This window comes from Gadus morhua, chromosome 4, assembly GCF_902167405.1.
Source record: "Gadus morhua chromosome 4, gadMor3.0, whole genome shotgun sequence".
In the NCBI taxonomy this organism is placed as follows: Eukaryota; Metazoa; Chordata; class Actinopteri; order Gadiformes; family Gadidae; genus Gadus; species Gadus morhua.
Genome location: NC_044051.1, coordinates 16,984,698 through 17,008,849, shown reverse-complemented (window position 1 = coordinate 17,008,849; position 24,152 = coordinate 16,984,698). Strand labels below are relative to the sequence as shown.

At 44.3% G+C, this 24,152-nt stretch overlaps 1 protein-coding gene across 11 annotated transcripts in view; it reads left to right on the top strand.

Moving 5' to 3' along the window:
• Positions 1 to 24,152, top strand: part of mast4 (microtubule associated serine/threonine kinase family member 4) — a 67,752-nt gene that overhangs the window by 12,620 nt on the left and 30,980 nt on the right. For 5 of the 11 annotated variants that reach the window (XM_030353347.1, XM_030353346.1, XM_030353345.1 and 2 more), the window contains exons 2-5: positions 957 to 1,110; positions 2,979 to 3,097; positions 13,016 to 13,047; positions 18,050 to 18,130. In XM_030353347.1, coding sequence (XP_030209207.1) covers positions 957 to 1,110; positions 2,979 to 3,097; positions 13,016 to 13,047; positions 18,050 to 18,130 — 386 coding nt within the window. The other 6 variants (XM_030353350.1, XM_030353348.1, XM_030353351.1 and 3 more) reach the window with 5 other exon arrangements.

The following is a 24,152-nucleotide window of genomic DNA, read 5'->3' as shown; positions in this document are numbered from 1 at the left end:
TACAAGAACCATGATTGAACCACAGAGCAATGACGAGCATGTGATCCACCGCTCCTTGTGGTCGGCTCTGAGGCGGCTGTGTTGATTCTTGAGGTCTGATTAATATTTGCCTGGCCTTTGTTCACCGTACTGACGCCCTTGACGCTTTTTCTGTTCTCTTTCTGGATATTTTGTGTTCTGGTTGTAAAATATGATTTGAATATATCTTTATACGATTTAACCGTTGTGAAACATTCAAAATTATTTGAGATTTATTAATTATATTTTTCGTTTTTTATTAAACTGAAAATAATGAACCATAACTCCAATGTGCAAACCAGTTTACAATGTCAGCAACAGAAGTCAAAACATTATGATCAAATCCAGAACACACTTCTTGTCTGATAAAGCCTTAAACTTTTTTGTTAGAATTGCCCTCATCTTTACAGGACTACCAAAGACTTTTTAGGTTGGCTGAAAACACAACGCATTTGCCATTGCCAGAGCTGACGACTTGAAACATTTCTCTTAAATCAGGCCATGGGTGGGGAATGTCTTGTTGCTGCTCTGAATCTGCTCCGTCAGCAATGTCTGCTGGTTCACTTTCATCATTCCTCACTCGCTGCGCTACTAGTTCTCCCATAGACCCCATTTCTCGGTGGTGAAATCTCCCCACGTCTCTGTCTTTTACATCATTTTCGTCTTTTCTATCCTGTTATTGGCAAGGCGTGCAATAAAAATCGATGATGCCCTCAAATGCTTTAAAACTAAAGTAACCTTTTTTGAAAATGTAATGAGTTCAGATATTTGTGTAAAATGTAGGGAGAAAAAGTAAAAAAGTCTTAAAAAAGAAATACCCAAGTAAAATACACTGAAACATGTACATAAGTACGGTATCACCACGCTAAACGTCCTTTGTTTGCCTCCCACCTCTGCCTTTATTGAACAGCCCTGTTGTGCTCTCCTCTCTCCTCCAGTCGGACAACGTCCTGTACCCTCCGGCGGCGCTGTTCAGGAAGACCAGCAACCCGGAGCTGAGCGTGGCCTCCAGCCTCTCCCTCAAGCTGAAGAGGCAGCTCAGCGAGGACGGCCGCTACTTCAGGAGGGGCAGCCTCGGCGGAGCTCTCACAGGTACCTGCCAGCACACCGTAGCGGGGGCCACAGGGGCCGCAGGGGCTGCCTACCTCTGGGGGGGGGGATCTGGGTGAAAGGGCACCGGGGAAACAGGATCCACACATGTGTTGAAGCTTGATCTTTGACCCTTTTTTTTTTAAATTACCTACTGGTTAAAAGGTATACAGTTAGTATGTTCTAGAGTCATTTTTATCTTGGTCTTCCTGACCAGCTGAAATGAATGCACTCATGACCTGGGTCAAGATTGAACTTTTAGAGTTTAGTTTTTTTACCTGCCAGAGGGGAATGATCTAGCCTTGGTTTTCATATGTTACCCTGCCTTTTCTTTACCTGCCTATTGGTCCAAGTTATACGCCGTTGGTTCAAGGCAGGTGTATATTTTAGGCCCTGATTTATATCATTATGGAAGTTCTTACTACTTTTAAAGATGATTTTTTTTTTTCGTCCTCACAAGATTCTTCACATTGCATTATCAAGTAGAGGGGGTGAACAAGCAATTGGTAACTTGGTTTTTATTTGTCATGATTAAGGATGTTAAACATATACCTCCAAGGCTGCTAGATTTTATCAGCTGTTAAATCCCTGTTAGTGTTTCCTTGACTGGCTCATGTGGAGGACTTTGGACTGATAAACAGCGTTGATTTTACTTATGTGGGCCAATCAAAAACTTTCGCTCTCTTCTGGCAGCTATAAAACAAGTTTCTCTTTTGATTTGGTCTACATAAAAAATAAAGGGTTTTGACCCCAGGTTTTTTACTGAACTTATAAAATAATCATGGCTAACTTAGAACTCCTAAACAGAAATCTTTTTTTATTTATTAATTTGTTTTAGTATTTTTATATTAAATCCTTAATGGGACGTTTTATACACACTTAAGAGTAGCAGAAGATGGGAGGATGAACGCTAGCCTAGCCCAGATAGCTGCAAGCTCAAAATAGTCTCCAACCTTCAGTCAATACAGACAGACAGACAGTCACCAACTCAGAGCTGTCGAGTTGTTGGGCAAGTCTTCCTCTTCCTCTTCCTCTGCTCAGCCCTTCTTCTGCTCAAATTAAATTGACAGCGAGAGACGCGAGATGAGTTGTGACTCATCCGGCTTCTCTTGGTGTCTCTTTCCACAGGAAGCGGTAATGTATACATGCAGTGTGCTTCTCAGGTCTGCCACCTAGAAATAATTTTCATTCAGGGAGGAGGATCTGCAGAAATACCGCTTACCTTTGAGGCTTTTCCGTACTATCAAAGTCATAATATTTTGAATATGATTGATTGTGATATTATTGAAATGCGCCTGATTTATGTGAAATGTGTACGCAGAAGGTCGTCACTTGCAGCAGATGGATGCTATCAATTTGAAATTTAAGATCCTGCTGCCACCTAGCTTCTAAAGCCAATATCAATGTTTCTGTTTTTAACATCTATCCTGACAGAAATCCACTCCAGACATGTTTTTCTCAATGGGCTTTACTTAGTATTTCCACCTCTGCCGCCACCATATAATGATATGTATTTAATTATTTAATAAGCTGTCAAATGGGAGTTTTGCATTATTTTGAAGCCCATTTGCTGCTGGAGTTGTCATAAGTAAATACAGTTATACAGAAAGAATTGGGAAGACTAAAAATAAAGTAAATTATGACGTAAAATAAATTAATGCTTACGGCAACTTATATTATTATTTAAAATGTATATTTGACATATATTTACTTGACATTATGAAAAAAGAACTGTCTCATGGGAGGAATTTGAATGACACATTTAGTACACATTTGATACATAATTATATTCATTTAAAATGTCTTAACACTTATATACGGACCCTTTGACATTGTTAACAATCTAACCATCTTGTGTTGTGGATCCACAGGGAAGTACCTGCTGCCCTACGCCAACCCCCAGCAGCCCAGCTCCGACCTCTCCAACCTGGTCCGGATCCGCTCCCAGACCCTGGGCAAGTCAGACCCCTCCCTGACCTCCTCCACACTGGTCAGTACGGCAGGAGTGCACATCGTGTTGTGACAGTACTGCAAAGTAGCAGAAATAACCTTCACATAGTGGTGTCGGTACTGCAGGAGTAAGGAAAAAAGCACTGTGGTGAATTAGTACGGCAGAAGTGCAGAAATATCACTCGCATTGTGTTCGATTCATCGAACACAACCCATTGCTTGGGTTATGTCTTCTATTATGAACCATGCACACGCGTTGTTCCGCAGTGTCCTTTTTGAAGAAGACACCGCTAGGGATTTTTTATGGTGTTGTTTTGAGTGTGTGAGTGTGTGCTAGTGAGTGTGTGGTTACCTGAAATGTAGGCTTCCTGTTATGCGACTCCTCTGACCTGCTCTGACCCGAACTCTGAACTAGTGGAACGGTAGACGGAGGAGAGGAGGTGCAGTGTGCAGGGGTCCTGCCCCAGATCTGTGGACATCAAAGCACTGCTGCCGTTTTCTCAGGCTCTGATATCGACTACTGATTCTCAAACTAGATCCACAAGATATTTGTTCTACCGAGTAACACTTTAACCTACAAAAAAACGTTTTGCATGCTTTTTGAATGACTTCTTGGGATAATTGGAAATCAGAGAGCTATTTCTTAAAAAAGATGATACCTTGACACTGATGTTTTCTGCTGAAATGTCTTTGAAGATCAAGTATTGCACATGCTGGATAATTCCCCCCCCCAACAAAGCACAAAGTCAGGGAGGGGTCTGAGTTTGTGCACGACAATCCCATTGAAACATTTATAAATATTCCACTTATTCTTCATGAACGTATTTAGGTGTTTCCGAAATGTCCCCAGTCACAACTGCATCCATTATAGAGACCAGACTTAAGCATGTATCAATATAGTATAATATATATTTTAATAAATTGTACCTCTACATGAGGTACATGAGGTCTTCACATTTATTTATTTGTGGTACCTATCCAGCAGATGGCGCTAAAGCATTTCAGTCATAACTTGGAAATGGAAAATGATAACCGAAGCCAAGAATTTAAAGATATGTAGGCGGGAATGTTTCATAATTCATCATTACATTACGAAACATTTATTTGAATATGGAATTTATGTTCCGGTTATGCTGTCATAATGGAACATTAAAGACGGGAAGTGTATTCAATAACTCGCTTGAAACACATTGATATAGACAATTATGACAACATTATACACATGGTTACCTAAATGTCAACAATGTGAAAGATAATTCTGCGAAATAGAACTGCAATATATTTCCCCAAGTATGCGCAAAAATGCTTTGCATGGATCGCTTCCCAGTTTGGAACGATCAACTAGTGTGTATGTCTCTCCACATGCATGCTGTGCCCCCTTTTTAAAATACAACCAGTATTACCCCAGAATAGAGGAATGCCCTGGTGTGGTGCTCTTATTCTCCACATATTGAACCCAGTTTCAGGTAGTAAAAGACTGCATCTTATTTAATAGGGTGGTTAAAGAGTCTTAGTGGTGTTCCACGATGGGCAGCCCGAGAGGAAGCGTTTACTAGAGCCTGATGACCGACGGGCCGTGGGCCTGCTCTGTGGCTCTGGTTCCTGGTGGACGGGTGGACTGCTGGCCCATGGATCTATCTCCCTGTTGGTCCGGCTGCTGCGTGGATTTAGGGGGAGACGGTGATTAGTAAATGACATCACCTGCCGCTAAGCCTCATGTCTCCTGGTCTACAGGCAGGAGCTACCCCCCCCCCCCCCCCCCCCCCCCCCACAAGGTCATTACTAAAACTAACACCATAGAACTAATGGTAATGATACTCTAACTTCCTGAAAATGTGAAGAATAAACCTTGTGGGGGGGGAAAAGTAGGGGAAAATATGGTTAAATTAAATGCTTAAAAAACATTACGTCACTAAATCTCATGATGCCATAAAAGCCATAGAGTTGGATGATAAAGGGCACCATATTCCATCACCAACGCTTGAACCCCTTTAGTGGAAAATGTATATCTTTGGAACTAAATCTAAGAGGAGACTTTCACAGGGCTGCCATGGTCTACTAGCTGTTTTTCTGCCCCATTCCTGGAAGTCATACTTTAGGGCAGAACACAGTTTTTATTATTATTGATTTTTTTTTGCACAGTCGGGAGACACAAAACAAAGGTTTGAAGGGATTTCATTAAAATCTCTTATCTCAGGGGTGATGTCATTGTTGTGGCTCCCAGGGGCCCCCAGATTTTCTGTAGATAGCGACCAAAAAAATAACAACAACTAAAACCTCATTCCCTATGGAAGAAGCCTGATTTGCAGCCGATCAATGTGAACGGTCAATAAATAAAACGCACACATCCGTGCTCTTTTCATCCACAATGACGAAACTCAACGAATGCGTGATTAGTGTGTGTAAACGTTGCAGTGATTTGCGGAGTAGTTGCTACCCCATCTTCGACCGTACGCTCCACCACACCGACGGTGTGTGAGGAATGGCCCTGCGTCTCAATCTCTTGCCGCGTGCCCCTTTTGGCCCAGCGGCCATGAGCTAATGACGTGACCACGGCTCAGGAGACCAGTGTGGACTTGAGTAGAATCACTGATGTCACCACCGCCACAGACACACACACGCACACACGCGCATCCAGATGTTATCCACGAGGATTGAAGTGACGTCGAGGGCAGTATCGACAAGTCTTCGTGCGAGAGGAGGGATAGTTTGACCTTGGGAAGGACAAACACTTCTTTCAGAAGACGCACTCTGCCATTGATTCAGTTTAGTTTAGTTTTTTTCCTCAAGGGAAAATATGCTACTTCTTATAATGATCCTGTGAAAAGAAAGTATTTTTAAAATAACCTTCTATACTCTCTTTAAACCAGGGGAAATAACCTTGTGTGCTTATAAGAAAATTGAGATGTATTCAAATGTATTGCTTATATAAAGACCTATGCAAGAAAATGCAATTTATTACTAGGTACATTCTATCTCAAAATGTTACAAATGAAGCCAGGAAAATGGACTGAAATGGGATTTCTGAATATTGTGCATTGATTCCTTGTCCAAGCATCCAATGTAAATACCGTGTGTGTGTGTGTGTGTGTGTGTGTGTGTGTGTGTGTGTGTGTGTGTGTGTGTGTGTGTGTGTGTGTGTGTGTGTGTGTGTGTGTGTGTGTGTGTGTGTGTGTGTGTGTGTGTTCTCCCGCATACCAAAATGCCCTTTGACAGAAGATCAATACTTTTGCTCCTGGCATGATGTAGAGATAAGCCATAATCCGTATGTTGTGTCCTCCCTGTCTCCTAATTCCTCCTTTGAAAGCAGTGATGTCCTTTTCTGATAGCTCTGTTGGACACAATGTTGTCTGAACAGCGTGTGCCTTGTGTGTAGAGTAAGTCAGCCACTCACTGTATGGTGGCAAATGATGACCTTAACCAAAGAAACAAATAATCTATTGGAAGAAGATGTGATGGATAGCATCACGTCATTCATTGTCTCCTTGGGTCGTTTCCTCCTTTTATGTTATCATTCCTTTCAGTTTCCACTAATTCAATGAGATCCTGGTCCCCACTGTATTGTAGAGATACTGACTTCCGAGCGACCCACGGCTCTGAGCTGACCTTCCCTGGTTCTAACCAGGTGAATCCCTTGCCACTTTTTGTCTGGTAACGGTCGCTTTTCGGCGTGAGTGGGGCCAGAGTTTCAGGGGCTGGAACCAGTCAGCAATAGCCTCTAAGAGACCCTCCAGATATGAAAGTTTCCCAATGACTATCAGTCTGGCCTTGGCTGGGCAGCCATTGGTTTCCACATATGGGCGAGGCCTTGAATTGTCCAGAGAACTCCAACCAATCAGGGTGACGCTGTTCCTCTCTTCGCTCCTGCCGAATCCAGTTGGAAGTAGTGAAGCAAAAGAATATTATCCCCCGATAAATGCCGGCCATTCTGTGCAAATATGTGTTGATCTTTCGCCATCAACGTATTGAGTCTATCTCAGATAAAACGGGTTTGATGCCCCCGTCTGTTTCTAGGCTTTCCTCAGGCCCCGGCATCGCTTTGGAGACTCTGCGAACTGCGGCGCTCCTTGTCCATCAATAACTTAAATCCCTCCCCCTAGCGCCGATTGGTCCGATCATTGTAACATGAAGGTGCTTTCAGCGGGCTCGAGGCCAGAGCAATCTGCGGATTGCACTATTTATAATCTAGAATCCATATCGCTGAATTCATCCAATTGTGTTGAAAAGAAAAATAAGTCCAGTGATCTAGCTTGAAATCTATGAGCCAGGAGCCTTGCCGGTATTAAACAGCTGTCTGAATGCTAGTTCTCCCCCCATGTGGATGTAGGTGTCACACTGCAGTGAGGTCAGTGTGTTCACACGCCTCTTCGGCGAGTTGTCTTCCTATTTCGATTCTCTGTTGTTATTTTTTTTTATATAGGCAGAATAGCAGAATCACCCAGAGGGTTGAGTGTGGTGCGTTCAACAGGATGCTCGAACAAGACAATGCCCCAGTCCATCCTTGGGAACACAAACACAAGTTTCATCCTCAAACTCCACTGAGGTTCTGCTAAACATATTCAGGATAAAACCCAGCCTGATTGGCCAAGTATTCCCACTTTCGTCTCAAGCAGGAATACACATGCACAAAACGACACATACACAAAACGACATATACACATACACAAAACGACACCTCACACCACAAAACGACACCACACACACCAAAAAAACGATACCACACACTACAAAACGACAAAGACCCACCACAAAATGAAACACACACACACACAGATACATTTATTCATTCATACATACATACATACATACATACATACATACATACATACATACATACATACATACATACATACATACATATATATATATACATACATACATACATACATACATACATACATACATACATACATACATACATACATACATACCATAAAACGACACACAAACACACCACAACACGATACACACACTCAAACACACACGCCACAAAACGACACACACCGAGGGTTTTGGTGTAGTGCTGTACTCTAGCTAGAGACAGGCTGTAGTGGTCACCTGTCTGACCTTGCAGTCCCCCCTCACCAGCCCATCTATTTTCCTGCTCCCCTGCCAGTGGGGTGGATCGCTGCTATTCCCGACCACAGCTTGGGTAACAGAAATCATTTGAGCTTGGCTGGAGATGAGGTTGAATAGAGGGAAAGGAGGAGGGACCACTTAATATTCACAGAGCACAACTTCCACCACTGAATGAAAATGAATGTCGGAGAAGGGAATAGAGAATGGATGGGCGGGGGGGGGTTGGAGAAAGACCCCACAAATGGAAACGGCTTGTGAACTAGCGGTATTGTGAAGTTGGTGGTGGCCCTTTGGAATGACTTGAAAGCTTTGCGATAAGGAAGAGTAACGCGGAGTGTTTGACTGCAGGAAAGGGCGATTGAGCGACAGTGATACGCAGTTCTAGGGGGAAAGTCAATGTTGAATAAATTGTATTAATAATAATCGGAATAATAATAATAAAAATGACTCTGTTCTTCCAAGTTCAACTCAAACTCGCAACAGTTCCTGAAACGACCGCTGCTTCAGAGGAAAACAAAATCGAGTCTAAATGAGTTACCGTAAACGTACAGTAGGACGTCAAACCGGTTCCGCCCGCTGATCCCATTTATCACGGCGCCACTGTGTTCTTAGGAGCCGAGAGGCCGATTCACACGTGCATTTATCTGCCCGAGTTGACGTTTTGCTTACAACACACTTCAGAGTTTCACCCAATTCCCACTTTGGCAGATGCCTCCCTTCCTCTTTCACTCTCCGGTAGGGCTTCGGCTGCCCTGCATGGCGTTGGTCGAGTGGGTCTCTCACCCCCTGACCTTCAGATGTGAACTCTGGTTTCCAGCAATGCAAAGTGGCTCACGGCCCTGTACTGCCACCATTGAAGTCCCCTCCGGCTGCAGGATGCCGGGGGTCTCTGTATAGGTTCAGGCAGAACAATGCTCAGGCGAGGATATCCGCTTCCAGGGGCTGCCCACCCTTCTGTTGCAGGCGTCGCTATTCTTTCTATTCTTCAGGGAGCACCCCCCCTCATCTCTCTTTCGGAGTCGTTACCCAGGTTGATCTCGCTCTCTCTCACTTTCTCTCTCTCACTCACCCTCCTCTCGCTCTCTCGCTCTCGCACTCTTTCTGGCTTCCCCCCCTCTTCAATATCCTCCCCATCTCTCTCACCCTATGCTCTCTCTCTATTTTACAGTCTCGCTCACCCTCTCTCTACCTCATCTCTCAACTCTCTCCTCCCCATGTCTCTCCTCTCCACTCATTCTCGTCATTCTCCCTCCCTCTCTCTCTCTCTCTCTCTCTCTCTCTCTCTCTCTCTCTCTCTCTCTCTCTCTCGGTCTCGGTCTCTCTCTCTCCCCCTCCCCTCTCCTCTGCTCTGCTCTGCTCTGCTCTGCTCTCCCTCCTGGGAAGTTGGTAGAGGAGTGAAACAAGGAGACAAGGCAGCAACGAAAAAAAAAAAAGCATCAGCTGACTGCCGTCCTCCAATCACAGAAGTTCAGGGTGGAGGTGTTTTTAGAAGCAGCCGCTGAGCTGCGATGTAGCCCAGAGAAGGGAGACGCGTGCGATCGGTGAGACGGGAGATCTGTAGGCTGTAGGAAGAGTGGCGTGGTGTAGCCAGACGCCGGTGAGGAGTCGCGCAGTCTCCCTCACTCTCCGATGGACGAGTCGAGCATCCTGAGGAGGAGAGGGCTACAGGTAGGGAGAGGGAGAGGAAAAAACCTGAATGCGTCTTGTCTTTTCTCACGTCAATCCCTGGAGCTGCAGAGCTTGTTCCGCTGTGTGGAGCGAGGCTTGAAAGTCATGCGGTAAAACAGTAGGTGCTTTGTGCTTGGGAAACGGTAGTTTGCGGCGTGCCTGTGGACGGGGGGGTGGGGGGACACTTGTGAGTGAGCGGGGAGGGGGGGGAGCTGCAGTGGCCGTGTGTGTGCGTGTTGCACATGTGTGGCGTGCGTTCATACGCGCCGGAGGAATGAAGTTGGGAACCCCGACTGTGTTGCAGATTATGGGACTTTCAGTGAAATACAGTGAATGGATGATTGTGTATGATGGTGTTTGCATGGAGTAACTTTTGATTATTTTGTTGATTACCTATCGTATAGGAACTGAATGTCTACTCAAAACATGATTTTATTCTAAACTATTCTATACACAATATACATATGTATATTTATGCATATTATTTGAGAACACATTTCTGAAATAATGTGTGCAGGAACAGGTTGAGGTGTTGCTCCTATGTCTGGATGTGAAGGGGACTCTGTCTGGGTCATATAGTGGCAGCAGAGTGATCCTAGCTGTTGGTTAACATATAGCACAATTTAGCGGGAAGGATACTGTAGGTCAAATTACCAAAGAATTTGATCTTTATTGAAAGGAGCATTCTATTTTTGAAAAACATTCTTGGCATCCGCGTTAAATTCATCAGTTTTAAACTTTAAGAGGGTTCAATTGATTTTAATCTTTCGATTTTGATTGGCTTGTGAACGTTGTTTTCAAAAATCCTTGTTATTAAATTTGGATGTAAAATGAACACAATATGTTGGTTGGTATACATTGTTACCTTGATCTAGACGTTCGGCAATCATATCATTCGACGCGAGTTGGCAGACTTGACGGCTACCTTGCCAGTCTCTGTAGTGATTGCATCACATTTATCACCTTCTTGTTAATAACATGTGCTTCACCATCCCCCTGTTATATGAGGGTCTGACAGATGGAGAAATGAACGCTACGCAGTGATGCCACACTTCATTCTACTGCTTCATCCAAGGTCTAAATACATGTCAAATATCTTCTTCTTTTTAGCAGCCTCTAGGATTTTGCATTGAGCAAATCTACATTTGTATATGTTCAGCTAAAATGGAAAAAATTAATGTAGTTCTTTTCTTCTTCTTTTTTTCATTGTATCATAGTAATCCATGTATTTGATATTTAGTTGTGTGTTTTTCAACCTAACAATACCCCTAAATTATATATCTTTAAAGCAAATGGTAAGCAATTTTGTTATTTTGAACAGAACAGAGTTTGCCTTCTTTAAAAGTGGATAAAGAAGAAGAGGGAAATCAGTTTCTCTCAGCGAGAGCAAACAATTCCCAGAGACAATTATATAATGAATTAATTATAAAATGATAACTTGTCAACAAAGTGTGTGTGTGTGTGTGCGTGTGCTTGTGCGGCATAAGGCCATTCTGAGCCTTGCAGAGGCTTTGAACACTGGCTGGTTCTCTGCCTTAAAGTATTTCAGGAGATGCTCAATAGAAAGCCTTTACATAACCATCGTCTCGATTGAGAAGGAAGAACCTGGCTAGCTTAGCGTGCGCGTTAGCCTCCTCTGGTGGAGGACAAGGGCAGCTTATTTCACCTCAATAGCGTTTGCTTTTGAATTAGTCTTTCTTTTCTTTTGAATTCATGTTTTGACTATGCCGATCCTTGTTAAGCATAGCCTCGTCATAAACGCTTATCCTTGAAATTTGAGTGTCCTTTTTCCAGACTGCTTTATATCTAGTGTCTGAATGCAAATAGCTTCTCCATCAATGGAAAGATTGCATTATAAAGAGTGCCGACCGAAGGAAGAGGGTCTGCATTGCACCTTGGAGAAGGTTATATTGGCCAACACAGTTCATAAAGACTCCAAGCAGAAGAGCAGCAGATGTAGACTTCAAGTGTTGTACAAAGGCGACAAAATGAGGAATATAACAGCTCTTGTGCGTAAAATTGTGACCCCTGCAGATGTGCATTGTCTGCTTGCTCTTTCTTGTTGTCACCCAACAATGACTTTTTAATAACAATAGAACGATGGTGCTGCCAATTGTTCCAATGGATCCCGTAGATCAAAGAGACACATTTAATTTGGCATGTCAAATAAAAAACCCTCAAGTGGAGCTGGAAGTGTGATGAAAAGTCAGTTGAAAAAAGGAATAGGAATAGGGTTGGGGGTTATTGTGATAATAACTGTATGAACTTTAGTTTGGCACGGAAATTGAGGTGTTTGAAGTTCTCCAACTCGCCCAACTCTGTCATTTCAAGCATGCTTTTGATGTTGAAATGTCAGGAAAACCAAATATGAACACATTTCTATGACTGCCCCCTCAAAACCTGATCGAGGTTTAACCCTAACTTAAATGCCTTCAGTGTTGTACTATTCCAATTATTATTATTTTTTTATATTGACTCTATTAAGTTGGTTAAGGCTCCTCCAAGACCCAGGAATGAACCACGAAGACAGAACTGATCTAAATGGCAGAAACACTGCTGGGAATGAGGGGCTTGTGGTAGGGGAAACATGAGAGGATTACAGGAGAGGGCAGTGTTCACTACCAGATTGAGTGACAGTCATTAAACGCTTAATTCAGTTCAACTGACCTTATGTTTCCTACGCATTATAGATATTACATAAATATGTAATCCTCTAATTTTATTTTAAACCACCTATTATTTGACATTAATAAATGGTGTTAAATGTACATCAACAGAAGGTTATAAAGCCAACTATATATCAGTTATATTTACAAAATGTATTAGTTTATCAGTTCATTCTGAAAATATACGTTATTTTAGTCCTGTGTTTCTCTAGTGTTTGTAGGCCATGTTCCCTCCCTGTGGTTCATTAGAAGCGTTTCAGCCTTGATAATTAGCACTGCATAAACTGAAGGCAAGTCTCCCAAGGATACACACACACACCACCCTTGAGCCTGTTTATATTAAAGGAGAGGCCAAATATTAACATTTCTGCTGACAAAAATAATGAATACAGACCATTCATCACATTTTAGCAACCGATTTTCAGACAAAGAACCGAGGGGCCACACCCAAGGCCAGTCTTGTCCTAAATGTCTAAAAGGTTGGCAATTGATTCGGTTGTGGCTGTTCAGTTCATGTTTTCTCTTGTTTTTCTTTTCATTCACAGAAAGAGCTGAGTCTTCCACGAAGAGGCAGTCTGTAAGTACCTCCGATTGTCGTACACCTGTTGGCTGGTTTTGGTTTCTACACTCTTTCTAACACTGTGGGTAAAGCTGTCATTCCGCCAAGGCTGTCCCTCCCACACAAGGGCTGGGAGAGGGCCATGAACTTTGGGGTAATCCCGGTCGACCGCAATGCAATTTCCTTTCCCTTGCATCCTATCAGCTGTCCACGCCAGCAAACAGTCCCTGGAGAGGACAGAATAACAACTGGACAATAAGAATAAAAAATTTTTTTTTTTTTGGACAAAGAAGTTGACTATAAACTTTCCCGAAATGTACGGACAACAGAAACAAATACGGAAAGGGGTATCGCCCACTCCGGAAACTGCCCGGAATTCCCGCCCCCCTCTCTTTCGTCATCAACGCTCATTTTAAGCCCCCTGTTCTGGACGTGAGTGGAGAACAACTGGGAACAAGGTCACCCCCACATGCAGACCCGTTAACCCGCTGGCCGTTTGTTGACACCACCAGCATTGTCATCGAAGCGTAACGCAATCACTGAAGTCAAGAGCTAACCGTGTTACCGAGGCCTCCCTGCGCCCCTTTTCAAGGAAATCTTGCAGGCGTCGTGCTTTGAAGGCCTGACGTACCAACAATCAAACACCATTAAGGTTGTTGTGACCTCTCGTGGGATGCTGAAGTCGTGCCACTAGGATCCGTCGCTACTTGTGGTCAGTCTTCAAGAACATTTCTACGAGGAAATAATAACCAATGCTGCTCTTAAGATGACATAAGCAGGATGAATCAAGAAGACATTAGCGTGAAAGTGTGTCAGGTTTTGAAGATGTTTTAGAAAGCATGCATGGAACAAAGCAGTGGGTCATCGCTTGATGCTTGACCCAGTTAACACCTGCAGGCTAATGACATCGGCCAAGGTGTTCACGGCAGCAAATCTCATTAAAGACCTTTACACAGAGACGACGGTTTTGGACGAACACAGCTGTCGCTCACAACTCTAAATAGGGGTCGGCTACTCTGATGTTCCAGGGTTCATGGTAGACTCGACTAGTAATAATACGTTTACAAGCCGTGTCCATGTGCACCAGAAAGAATCATGGATTTTCTGAGATGTTGAGAGGACCCAAATGAGTACTGTAAAATTGTTTTGAAACTGTCATCAGAAACACTGTTTCCGTTTCCAACACAACAAGGCCTCCCAATGATGATAAATATTTTCACGATTAATGACCAACAATGACCAAAACTCCTAATTCCAGTCAGGAAGTGTGGGTCTGACCCACACTTCCTAACTGGAATTAAGAAGTAGGAAGGAAGGGTTATTAGGAAGGGCATTATACAAACCTAGTACTTTATCACCATTGTTCTTACTTTGCCAAGTTGCACTTCATCGGTCGTGCTCGCCAATAACAAAAAAACAAATTAGCGAGCAGCAGACTGCTCTCAGCCCTGTGTGACGGCAGGGTGGTGTCAAGAACTAGGGCTGATCTCCGCCGCTTGGCACCTAGTCACAGAGGGGCCTCTTGGCTGACCTGCTCCCTATCCACCGTTCTCACGCTCTCTCTCTCTCTCTCTCTAACTCTCACTCCTATCTGTGTCCCTCTCTGTCTGTCTCTTTCTGTTTCTCGTTTTCTCTCTCTGTCTCTCTTTATGTCTCGGTCTTTTATTTGTCTCTCTTTCTGTCTCAGTCTTTATTTGTCTCTCTTTCTGTCTCTCTTTCTCTATCGCTGTCTTTATGTATTTTTAGCTCCGTCTCTCTCCATCTGTTTTTCTCTCTCTCGCTGTCTCTGACCGTTTTCCACTGGTGGGTACGCTTCAGACCCAGCACGCCTCAGCCCAGTTGCGAGGGTGTGGTATAGCCCAGCTCAGTTACGGCTTGTGTTTCCATCGCAGACAGTACCCTTATGGCAGGGCAGGGTTTAAGCCGTATTGTGATAGCCGCGCCAGCTACGTAAACATCTTGACCTCATAGCAGCCCCACACAGTGTACCCTGATAATAAATCCAAGGAAAGAGAAGAACGTGCACGATGAACAAAGAGCAACAATGTAGGACATCCAAGAAAGGCGGCAAACTTTTGCACGACATTTCCTTCAATAAAGGAATAGGAATATATTAAATTGAAGGAATATAAATGAAATGCGCCATATCCCTCTATCTGTCTCTGTTTCTCTCTGTGTCTCTCTCACTTATCCGCTTTGCCCTAGTTTCACACTTTCAACCATCTCGACTTCTTATGGTACAGCGATGAGGTTCTGTTATAGTCTATAAGTGTCCCCGGCTCTCTTGTGAACTTGTACATGGTGCTGAGCAGTGAATAGGTGCCAAGAGCAAGGTAGTGGGCTGCTGTCCTGTTTCAATTCCATTTGGTACGATTCAGCTCATTTCCTATTCGTTCCCTAAGAAGCTTACTATCTGTATACATTCCATTTAAGTATTCCAATATTTTTGATTATTTTTGTAATACTATCTTAATTCGGCAGTGACTTCAGATGAGATTGACCATTGGTTGTTTGTTTGTGCCCAGTAGTTTGTCAGAACAGCGGTAGTAGACACAGTGCTTTCCTTGAGTTGAAGTGTCCGGTGTGGTCGTGGACCGTGCTGCATGGGGGGGTGTGGCCCCGGGCTCCGTGAGCGACGTCATGAAGCCCTTTGGCTCTGCATGGCAACGCCCTCTTTTTAACTGCACCAAAACACACGGTATACACATCCCCTTTTTGGTGTTGGTTCCAGTTTGATCCAGTTAAAAGAACAGCAGACACCGTCGGTGTTCAAACTCAGTGGAATTACGCAAAGATCTGCATTGCTCCGCTGAGACGGGGCTATTGATTGAAGGAGGACACACAAGCAGAGGAATCAGCCGTGTGTGTGTGTGTGTGTGTGTGTGTGTGTGTGTGTGTGTGTGTGTGTGTGTGTGTGTGTGTGTGTGTGTGTGTGTGTGTGTGTGTGTGTGTGTGTGTGTGTGTGTGTGTGTGAGTGACAGGTGCTGTGGCGCATTATGATTTAATTTTTTTTACCCTTTGCGATGACATCATCTCCGTAGTAACAGCGGCATCACTGAGCTCACGCTAGCGATCCGTCAAGGTGACAGCGGCGGGAATGACAGGGTGAGATGAAGGATCCAATGCATTAATTCTAGCGCGCCACACTCCCACCGGTAGCCAATCAACAGCCTGGAGACGAGGGGTGGGTTGGGATGAATGACACATGCAGCATGTGTTTATAAAGCAGGCTGGGGGGCACGTGTTGGGGAATGAGGGGGGGAGCACTGTGGTCCTGTCTCTGTCTATCTCTCGGGTCATTGTCTGTCTGTCAGTCTGCCAGTCTCTGTCTGTCTGTCTGTCTGTCTGTCTGTCTGTCTGTCTGTCTGTCTGTCTGTCTGTCTGTCTGTCTGTCTGTCTGTCTGTCTGTCTGTCTGTCTGTCTGTCTGTCTGTCTGTCTGTCTGTCTGTCTGCGAGTCTCTGTCTGTCTGCGAGTCTCTGTCTGTCTGTCTCTCTTTCACTTGTCTGTCTTTTTCTCTCTTTCGCACTCTGCGGGCAACCGACAATCTCATCTGACAGCCCCAAGGTGGTACGCTCAAAGGACCAAAACAAGAGCCCCCCCCCCCCCCCCCCCCCCCATCTTGCTATTCCTCCTCCTCCTCCCCCCTTTATCCTCTCCTCCCATTTCTTTCTGCTGGTGGGGGGTGGGGGAGACACGGAGAGAGAGAGAGAGGGAGAGAGAGAGAGAGAGAGAGAGAGAAGCGTGCATGCCTCAGTGCTCTGTGGTGGCTGGGCTGGGCTCTTTGTCAGCGGCGGGTAGACTGAGACGTATAGCATGTCAGCGGCGGGGGAAACCAACAGCGCAGTGAAGCCATGAAAGCCCAGCGTGAGAGGCTGAGAATCCCAGGGCTGACGCTGGAGTGAGTATTTGTGTTTGTCTCTCTCTCTCTCTCTTAACGGGAAGCAGGTGGTGTTGAACGGTGAATCCTCTGCGGTAGCATCTCTCCTCTCTCTCTCTCCGTCTCTCTCTCTCTCTCTCTGTCCCTCTGCTGTTTTCATTTCTCCCATCCTCAGAGCTCAGTGCAGTGTTAGCATTAGCCGTAGCATCCCTTTCTAGCGGAGGGAAGTCTCTATGTTTTTAGGAATCCTTTGTACCCTGCCTCCCAAGACTGGGATGACAGTGTCCATTATGCATGATCGCATGCGTTTGTGTGTGTGTGTATGTTTACAAAAAATGTGAATACTAGATAAAGATAGAAGAGCGAGCCGAGATGATTATCTGCTTATATGGAAATGCATGCAGCAGATGCATGACTGACATGTTTGTTTTGGTAGCGGCTGACAGCAGGCACGCACATGAAACGTGTTCCACAACGCATTAAAGCTCCTCTGCTGTGGAATACCCTTTGCCCGGATTGTTTGGCACACGAATGGCGACGCAGGCCTCTGTTTAGAACTAGTTTTTAGTTTATTTAGCCTGTTTTTATTTCAGGCATAAACAAGTATTAGTCCGTGGCCCGTAGAAGGAGAAGCCTCATTTGTGTATGTTGATTACAATATGGGGTAACCGTGACGATTGAAATGTATTCTAATTAATTCATTTGTGTCCGATCATGGAGATTTTGTTATGGTTCTCATTATCGTTTTTTATGTTTGAATAATTAAAAAATTTCAGAGCAGACTCAGCTTAAACAATAGAAACCAAATCCTTTGAAAGTTGTTGATGTTTTCACACAAGGAAAATTGAAATTGATGAAAAAAAAGCAAAGCGATCATTCAAATACATTTAGAATCGTACTTTCAGTTTGAAGTGGGCCGTGTGTACGGACGACCTTTCAGCGGTTCATCAATCGATATATCGATTGATGAATCATTAGAAAGTCTTTCAGCCGATCCTCTACACAAAACAACCCTGCTGTAGTAGACAGAAACAGCCCTGATCCTGCCCAGCCTTCTGCACGCGGTGGTCGGGCGTACGGTCTGTGTACGCCATATGTAAAGGGATGGCTATTTACCAGGACTTTACCATTTCAACTTCCAGCCTGACTCCCCGGAGCTTGAGCCCCACCCCCACTAGCCCCTGCAGCCCGTGCAGTCCTCTCCACGCGTTCCACTTCTGGAGGTAAGCCCACGACAAGCCCTCCGGAGGGGGGGGGGGGGGTTCGTTGTAGATCAGTGTTGTCGTCCACCTGCTCTGTTTTGTGTGTGCGTGAAGCGCTCCTGGGTTGTGGGAGAGGTACAGCTGGCAGATAACGGGTTTGTTTTGCTTGATGTGTTGGTCTATAATTTGTCTGTTCTGGAAAAAATAAAGTCAACCACTTCGGTGGAATCCTTCCATTTTTTTTTTTTATTTGCTGTAGCTGTGATCGTCCCCGGATTGGTTGTTGGCATTGAAATTGAGTTTGGAGGAAAGAGGACATACTGAGGCTTATATAATCCTCTGCCCCCCTCCCCCCCCCCCAACACACACACTCACTCTCACACACACACACACACACACACACACATATACACACACACACACACACACACACACACACACACACACACACACACACACACACACACACACACACACACACACACACACACACACACACACACACACACACATCTCCCAACCCCCATCTGTGATTTGGGCTTACGCTCCTCTTTCATGTGTTAAGTAGGATTTCAAACACATCAAAGTGGCCAATGCTCTCCAAATCTGTTTGAATACGCAGAGGATAAAATGGACTTGATTTGATTAAAAGTCCATCTGAAATAAATGGTCTTACGTCTGCTCCTCGTTATCTGCCGTGTCTTAACGAGGGCTGATGTATAATTGGGGGGACGCGGTTCTTAATTTCATGGCTTTCGCCGTCGCTACATGACGCGTGACGCGGTGGGAGCTCTTGTGAAAGAGCTGGATGACTGAATCCACCCGCTACTGCGGAGTGGGATGTTCCCGCTAATTCCCCCCCATGGGTGAATCACGTTGTGTCACAGAGTCACGTTGTCCTGTTTGGCTCCACTGTTACAGCATGGCGTGAAGAACGCGGGGGGAGGGGCCCCATGATCCACGGGCAAGCCATAAGAACATGATTATGTGCTTTGGATGAAAGTGTTGCCAAATGGCATGTATTTATTCATATATTTAGTATCTATGATCGATCTGCTAAAAGAAATGTCCTCTCTTAATACATGATTTGTAATAATTAGTCTTATGTTGACCTGATCTGAGACATTTTTTCAAGCCCAATTTCAGATTGAGGATTTTGGTCAATCTTTGGTGCAACCAAGCAGTATTTCCATTGTCGGAGATTTCTTTCATCACATTCTTTTTCACCGATTTTTTCAAAGCATCAAGTTGGCAATTTAAGCGATTATCCTGAATTTGGTGTGGAGTCGCCATTGGACTGGTTACATTGTTCCGTGGCCGTGGTCTAAGCAGATGTAACTGCACCATTCAGTGTTTGTTCATTCCTGGTTCCTGTTGACCTGTACCCTTGCAGTGTTTTTTTCACTTACTTTCTTTGTAGCACATGCAGCTATCTTTTGCATTGCTCTTAAGTCCTTGGTGCTTGTTTTGCAGTTTTCCCATGCTGTTAACACACACTTTCACCAGCCAAATGGCTTATTCTGTGACCTTGAACTTTTGTGGGTGTGGGTGTGCGTGTTGGTGTGGGTGTGGGTGTGGGGGCGGCGGCATCGTATTAGAATGATGCGACAACTTCAGGTCAATTGCTTGCTGCTGTACCCGTCTGTCCGATCCAGGTGGGTTCCTGCCTGTCTGAGCTATTACACTAGTTTCGTTTTGCAATGCATCTGCGTCATGACTTCTAAGAAGCAGACACTGTGAGGGTGATGATGCAGCTATGGGGCTATCGTTGCGGACCGCGGAGCAAAAGGTCCCTTCAGTATTTTTAGAAGCAAAGCGGTACAGTACTCTTCACCTTTTTGGCAATCTGTGAGAATGACTTTAGTCTCCAGTTGTTTGGACAGTGTACTTGGCCATGATGGATTACTTGGGAAGAAGCACAGGGTTTCTTATCTCAAGCCTCACAGTACTTTATCCTGATGGAATAAAACAGACACTAGGAATATCTATCTATCTAAAAAAAAATAGTATTTTTGCGTTAGCATATGCACTTTATGCAAAAGTTGCGTTCTTTGCCGGAGAAGATGTTTTCGAGGATTTATTTTAAAAAATTGTAGTGGTATAGTGGTAAATGACTGCATGACTGAATTAATGCCTTCATATTCGATACGTGGGCACTGTTCATTTTAATTCATACCTTTTTATTAGATGATTTGTGAATGCATCCGTGGTTAAAGGTTTGTATCCTCATTATGTACAAAAATAATTAAAATCGAATAGGGTTACACTCCAGTTTGATCATTAATAGTTGATAAAATATCGCAACTCCAGCCTTACTCGGTTTGGTACGCACTAAGTATCCTATGTCAAATGCCAGCATATCAAGTACCTATACATTTGTAATGGATGGAAGGAGGGATGGATGGATGGATTTCCTTTAATGTATTCTATAGGGTTCATATGAATAGTCCTGATGCAAAGCTGTCCAGTCACATCATCTCTCTGGTTTAAAGCCATACTTACTATCATCTAATTAGTTTAATGAATATTTTCCTCTATACCTTGTCATACCTAGAATACATTAAGAAGTATAAATGCATGGACGGAGTCCACATTTGGTTGTCTACATTGAATCCGTCTTCTATTACTAACGCCTAGTCGTCTATTATTGTCCACTCATCCTTTCAGATCACCAGATCGCAATCTTCAATTTGCATCCATTTGTACTGGACCCAGATCGGTTCCACAGATTTGATGTCACAAATTGTGCCCAAAAGGCAGCCAACCTAGATTTCACTGAAAACAACAAAACAGTTTCCCTCTGCTGGTGAATATAGGAAGAAGAAGATGTGAAGATTATGATCCGGCGAAAAGTGGAGCAGTTATAATTTCTACAGTCAAGGTCATGCTTCTGTCATTTATTAATTCATCCGTTTTGAGGTGGAAAGGTCTTAAAATAAGAAAAGCTGTGACCGGTTCAGGGTCTATATTATTTAGAGTCCTCTTCGCCATTGCAGAGGGATGAGTCCGATGGAGAGAGCTTGGTGGACATCCTGATATGGAAGCAGGCCGTGTGCCCTGACATGCTTGTTAATTATATTTTATAGTCTTGGCTGAGATGGTAGTGGAACATGTGGGTGTCAGTCAGGGTTGTTTTGCTGGTGTACCGTTTCAGGAGGTCTGGTCTTGCTGGATCAGGAGCAGCTGGTTAACTTATCGCAATTGTTTCAATCAGTCCTATTCTAGGATTAAAATTGTAACATTGCACCGTTTGTCTGAAACATTGACACAACGTTGAGGATCATATGTAGTGATCCTAAATCCTGAATGCGAGCAATTGATTTTGTCATGTATTGGTAGAGTGTGTAGTGTAAGTGCAGACCCCCACAAAATGTATTAGAAAAATTCAGTTTGAAGAGTTGTTGCTGAGACAGTCTGCAATAGAATAGTTTTATTAACCGTACATGTAGGGCTCCTTCTCTTCCCTGATGGTGGGGACTGGCTGTGCCCCCCAGCCCCAACATGGCCCTTGTAAAAACTTTACAAGTTGACCACTTATCTAGCTACGACCCATCCTGTTTTATCATCACAGTGCTCCTCTGGCTCCCCAGACGCCAGCTTAAACAACGATGAACACGCGGTCTCTTCTTCTTCTGTTTGGCGTATTCAACGCACGCATTCGATGGGCCAACTTTGTGGGGTTTCCAGTATTGTCACCGTTTCACTGGGGGAGTATAGTGCCTTGTTAGGCTCATCAGTCGAGGTTTGTTATGTTTTCAATACATTGTCTGGTGTGAATGGTACACACTCACTCACACTCACTCACTCTAAGATATTACATTGATTTATTTTGCGACACATCTGTGATTCTGTGTTATTTATTAATGTTAATGTTAACTTATTCACACACACACACACACACACATGTCCAAGTTATTACTCTTGGATTATTTTGCAATACTTCTGTGTCATAATTTATTCTAACACACATGTCTAAGCTATTACTCTTGGATTATTTTGCAATACTTCTGTGTTATCATAACTTATTCACACACACACACACACACACACACACACACACACACACACACACACACACACACACACACACACACACACACACACACACACACACACACACACACACACACACATCCAAGCTATTACAGTTGTTTTATTTTGCAATACATCTGCGATTCTGTGTCATAGCTTATTCACACACACACACACACACTCACTCACACACTCATCTCTGGACCGACTCATGGAAAAGCCCATTTCAAATATAAGAACTGCTTAATACGCCAGACCTAAGCGTTGTATGCAGGGGGGCCAGACTGTAGGAAGGCTGTGTCTGCTGATGATGCAGCAGCATTCTGACTCACCGTCCCCCCCTCCCTGGATGTGAAATGGAAGATGCCTGTTACATGATACAGAGCATGTGGGCCAGCAGAGGTAGCCGCGATGTCAAAAGAGTTTGGGACTTCAGTCCCACGGCGCGGGACGGCAACACAGCGCGAGGCGCTAGAGGAGGGGGTCCTATCCTCAGCAACACCGGAGACGGCTCGCTCACGTCGGCCGCGCGCTTCGCCGAGACTCCTCCTCCACGGATTTACTTTTTCCCTCTGAAGCGAGGAGGACGGGAGAGCAGAGGACGGAGCGCCCTCTTCCCTGCTGGTTTTATTCTTGAATGGGTCCATGCCGCATCTGGCCGCAGACCCCACCGCGCCGACCCCGTCCCATCCCGAGCAGAGGCGTCGTCCTCCTCCCCGTGTCTGGCGGGACCTGACCAGCCCCCCCCAAGGAGCCCCGCGGCGGACTTCCCCTCACCCGGTCCGTCAGGACCTCTCGGGAGTCTGACTCTGTCGTCCCGCGGTCACCGTGACGACACAGACCAGGCGATGTCCGACCCCGGTTTGTGGACGCTGCTGTCAAACTTCAACATGCCCCAGTTCTTCAGCGGCGCGAGGCTGCGGCGCTCCAAGAGGTAACCTGGAGGAGGGCGATCTCCTCGGGGGGGTGGTCTCTGGTCCGCTCCTCGGCTGGGACAGCTGGGTCAGAGGGGCTGGGGCGTACTCCATGCAGACGGTTCAAATTTGTGTGTTTAAGACGAGTGGAAAAACGGTTGTTTCTATCCATTTTCTACAAGATGAACAATAAGTCTGCAGCAGTAATGGATGTTCATATCATCATATTTCTGATATCAGATGATGCGTGATGATTTGTTTTTTACCGGGGACCGTGTTCCAGAAATGATGAGTGTTATTGGATTCAAGAGTAGTGTTGCTGAACTGGTTTATTAAATGCTTTCATGATCAGTGGATACTGTTTACAGTGCTGCTCACTGCACATTATTTTAATCCATGGCCTGACCTATTTTTTCGTACAAAAGAGCTTAGCATACATCGAGTCTTTTTAGGACATTATGTACCATTAGGGGATCTGTTTGGTAACCCACAGTTATGAAGTGATTCATTTTCTTAAGACATTGAAAAGATCTCTATGAAGGATGAGTTGTTAAAATAAATCTGCTTTCAGGTGAAGCACTTTAATAGATAATAAATGTAATGCAATAATTGTATATACATAATGGGTCTCAGTTAAATACAAAAAAAATAACATTTAAATATTTTCCTTCCAAACCTCATGAGTGAGAGTGAGAGAATCTAGAATAGATTTAAAGGAAGAAGATTAACTTAATGGGGTGTGGGACCATTTTCATAATACGCTTAGTAATGCTATGTCGTTCCTTGTCATGCGACCTTAAACCTCTCAAAGCAATACTCTGGAAGGTTAAGCAATGATGAAGAAATGCTCGCCTCGCTTTCCCACGGGGAGGACACAAGAAAGGTTGATGAATTCAGAACAGAATCAATGCAAAGCCCTTTAACTTTCACACACTTTAATTTTACATAGTCACTCTTCAAAATCTTCAGTCTCTAAATAGTGGGAAATGAATGAATGAATTTGTTTTGTTTTTGCTAAATAATGCACTGACAGAACACAACAGGCCTTAATCACCTGTGCTATTGTTTTATCTGGTTTAAAACAGTCCTTTTCTAAA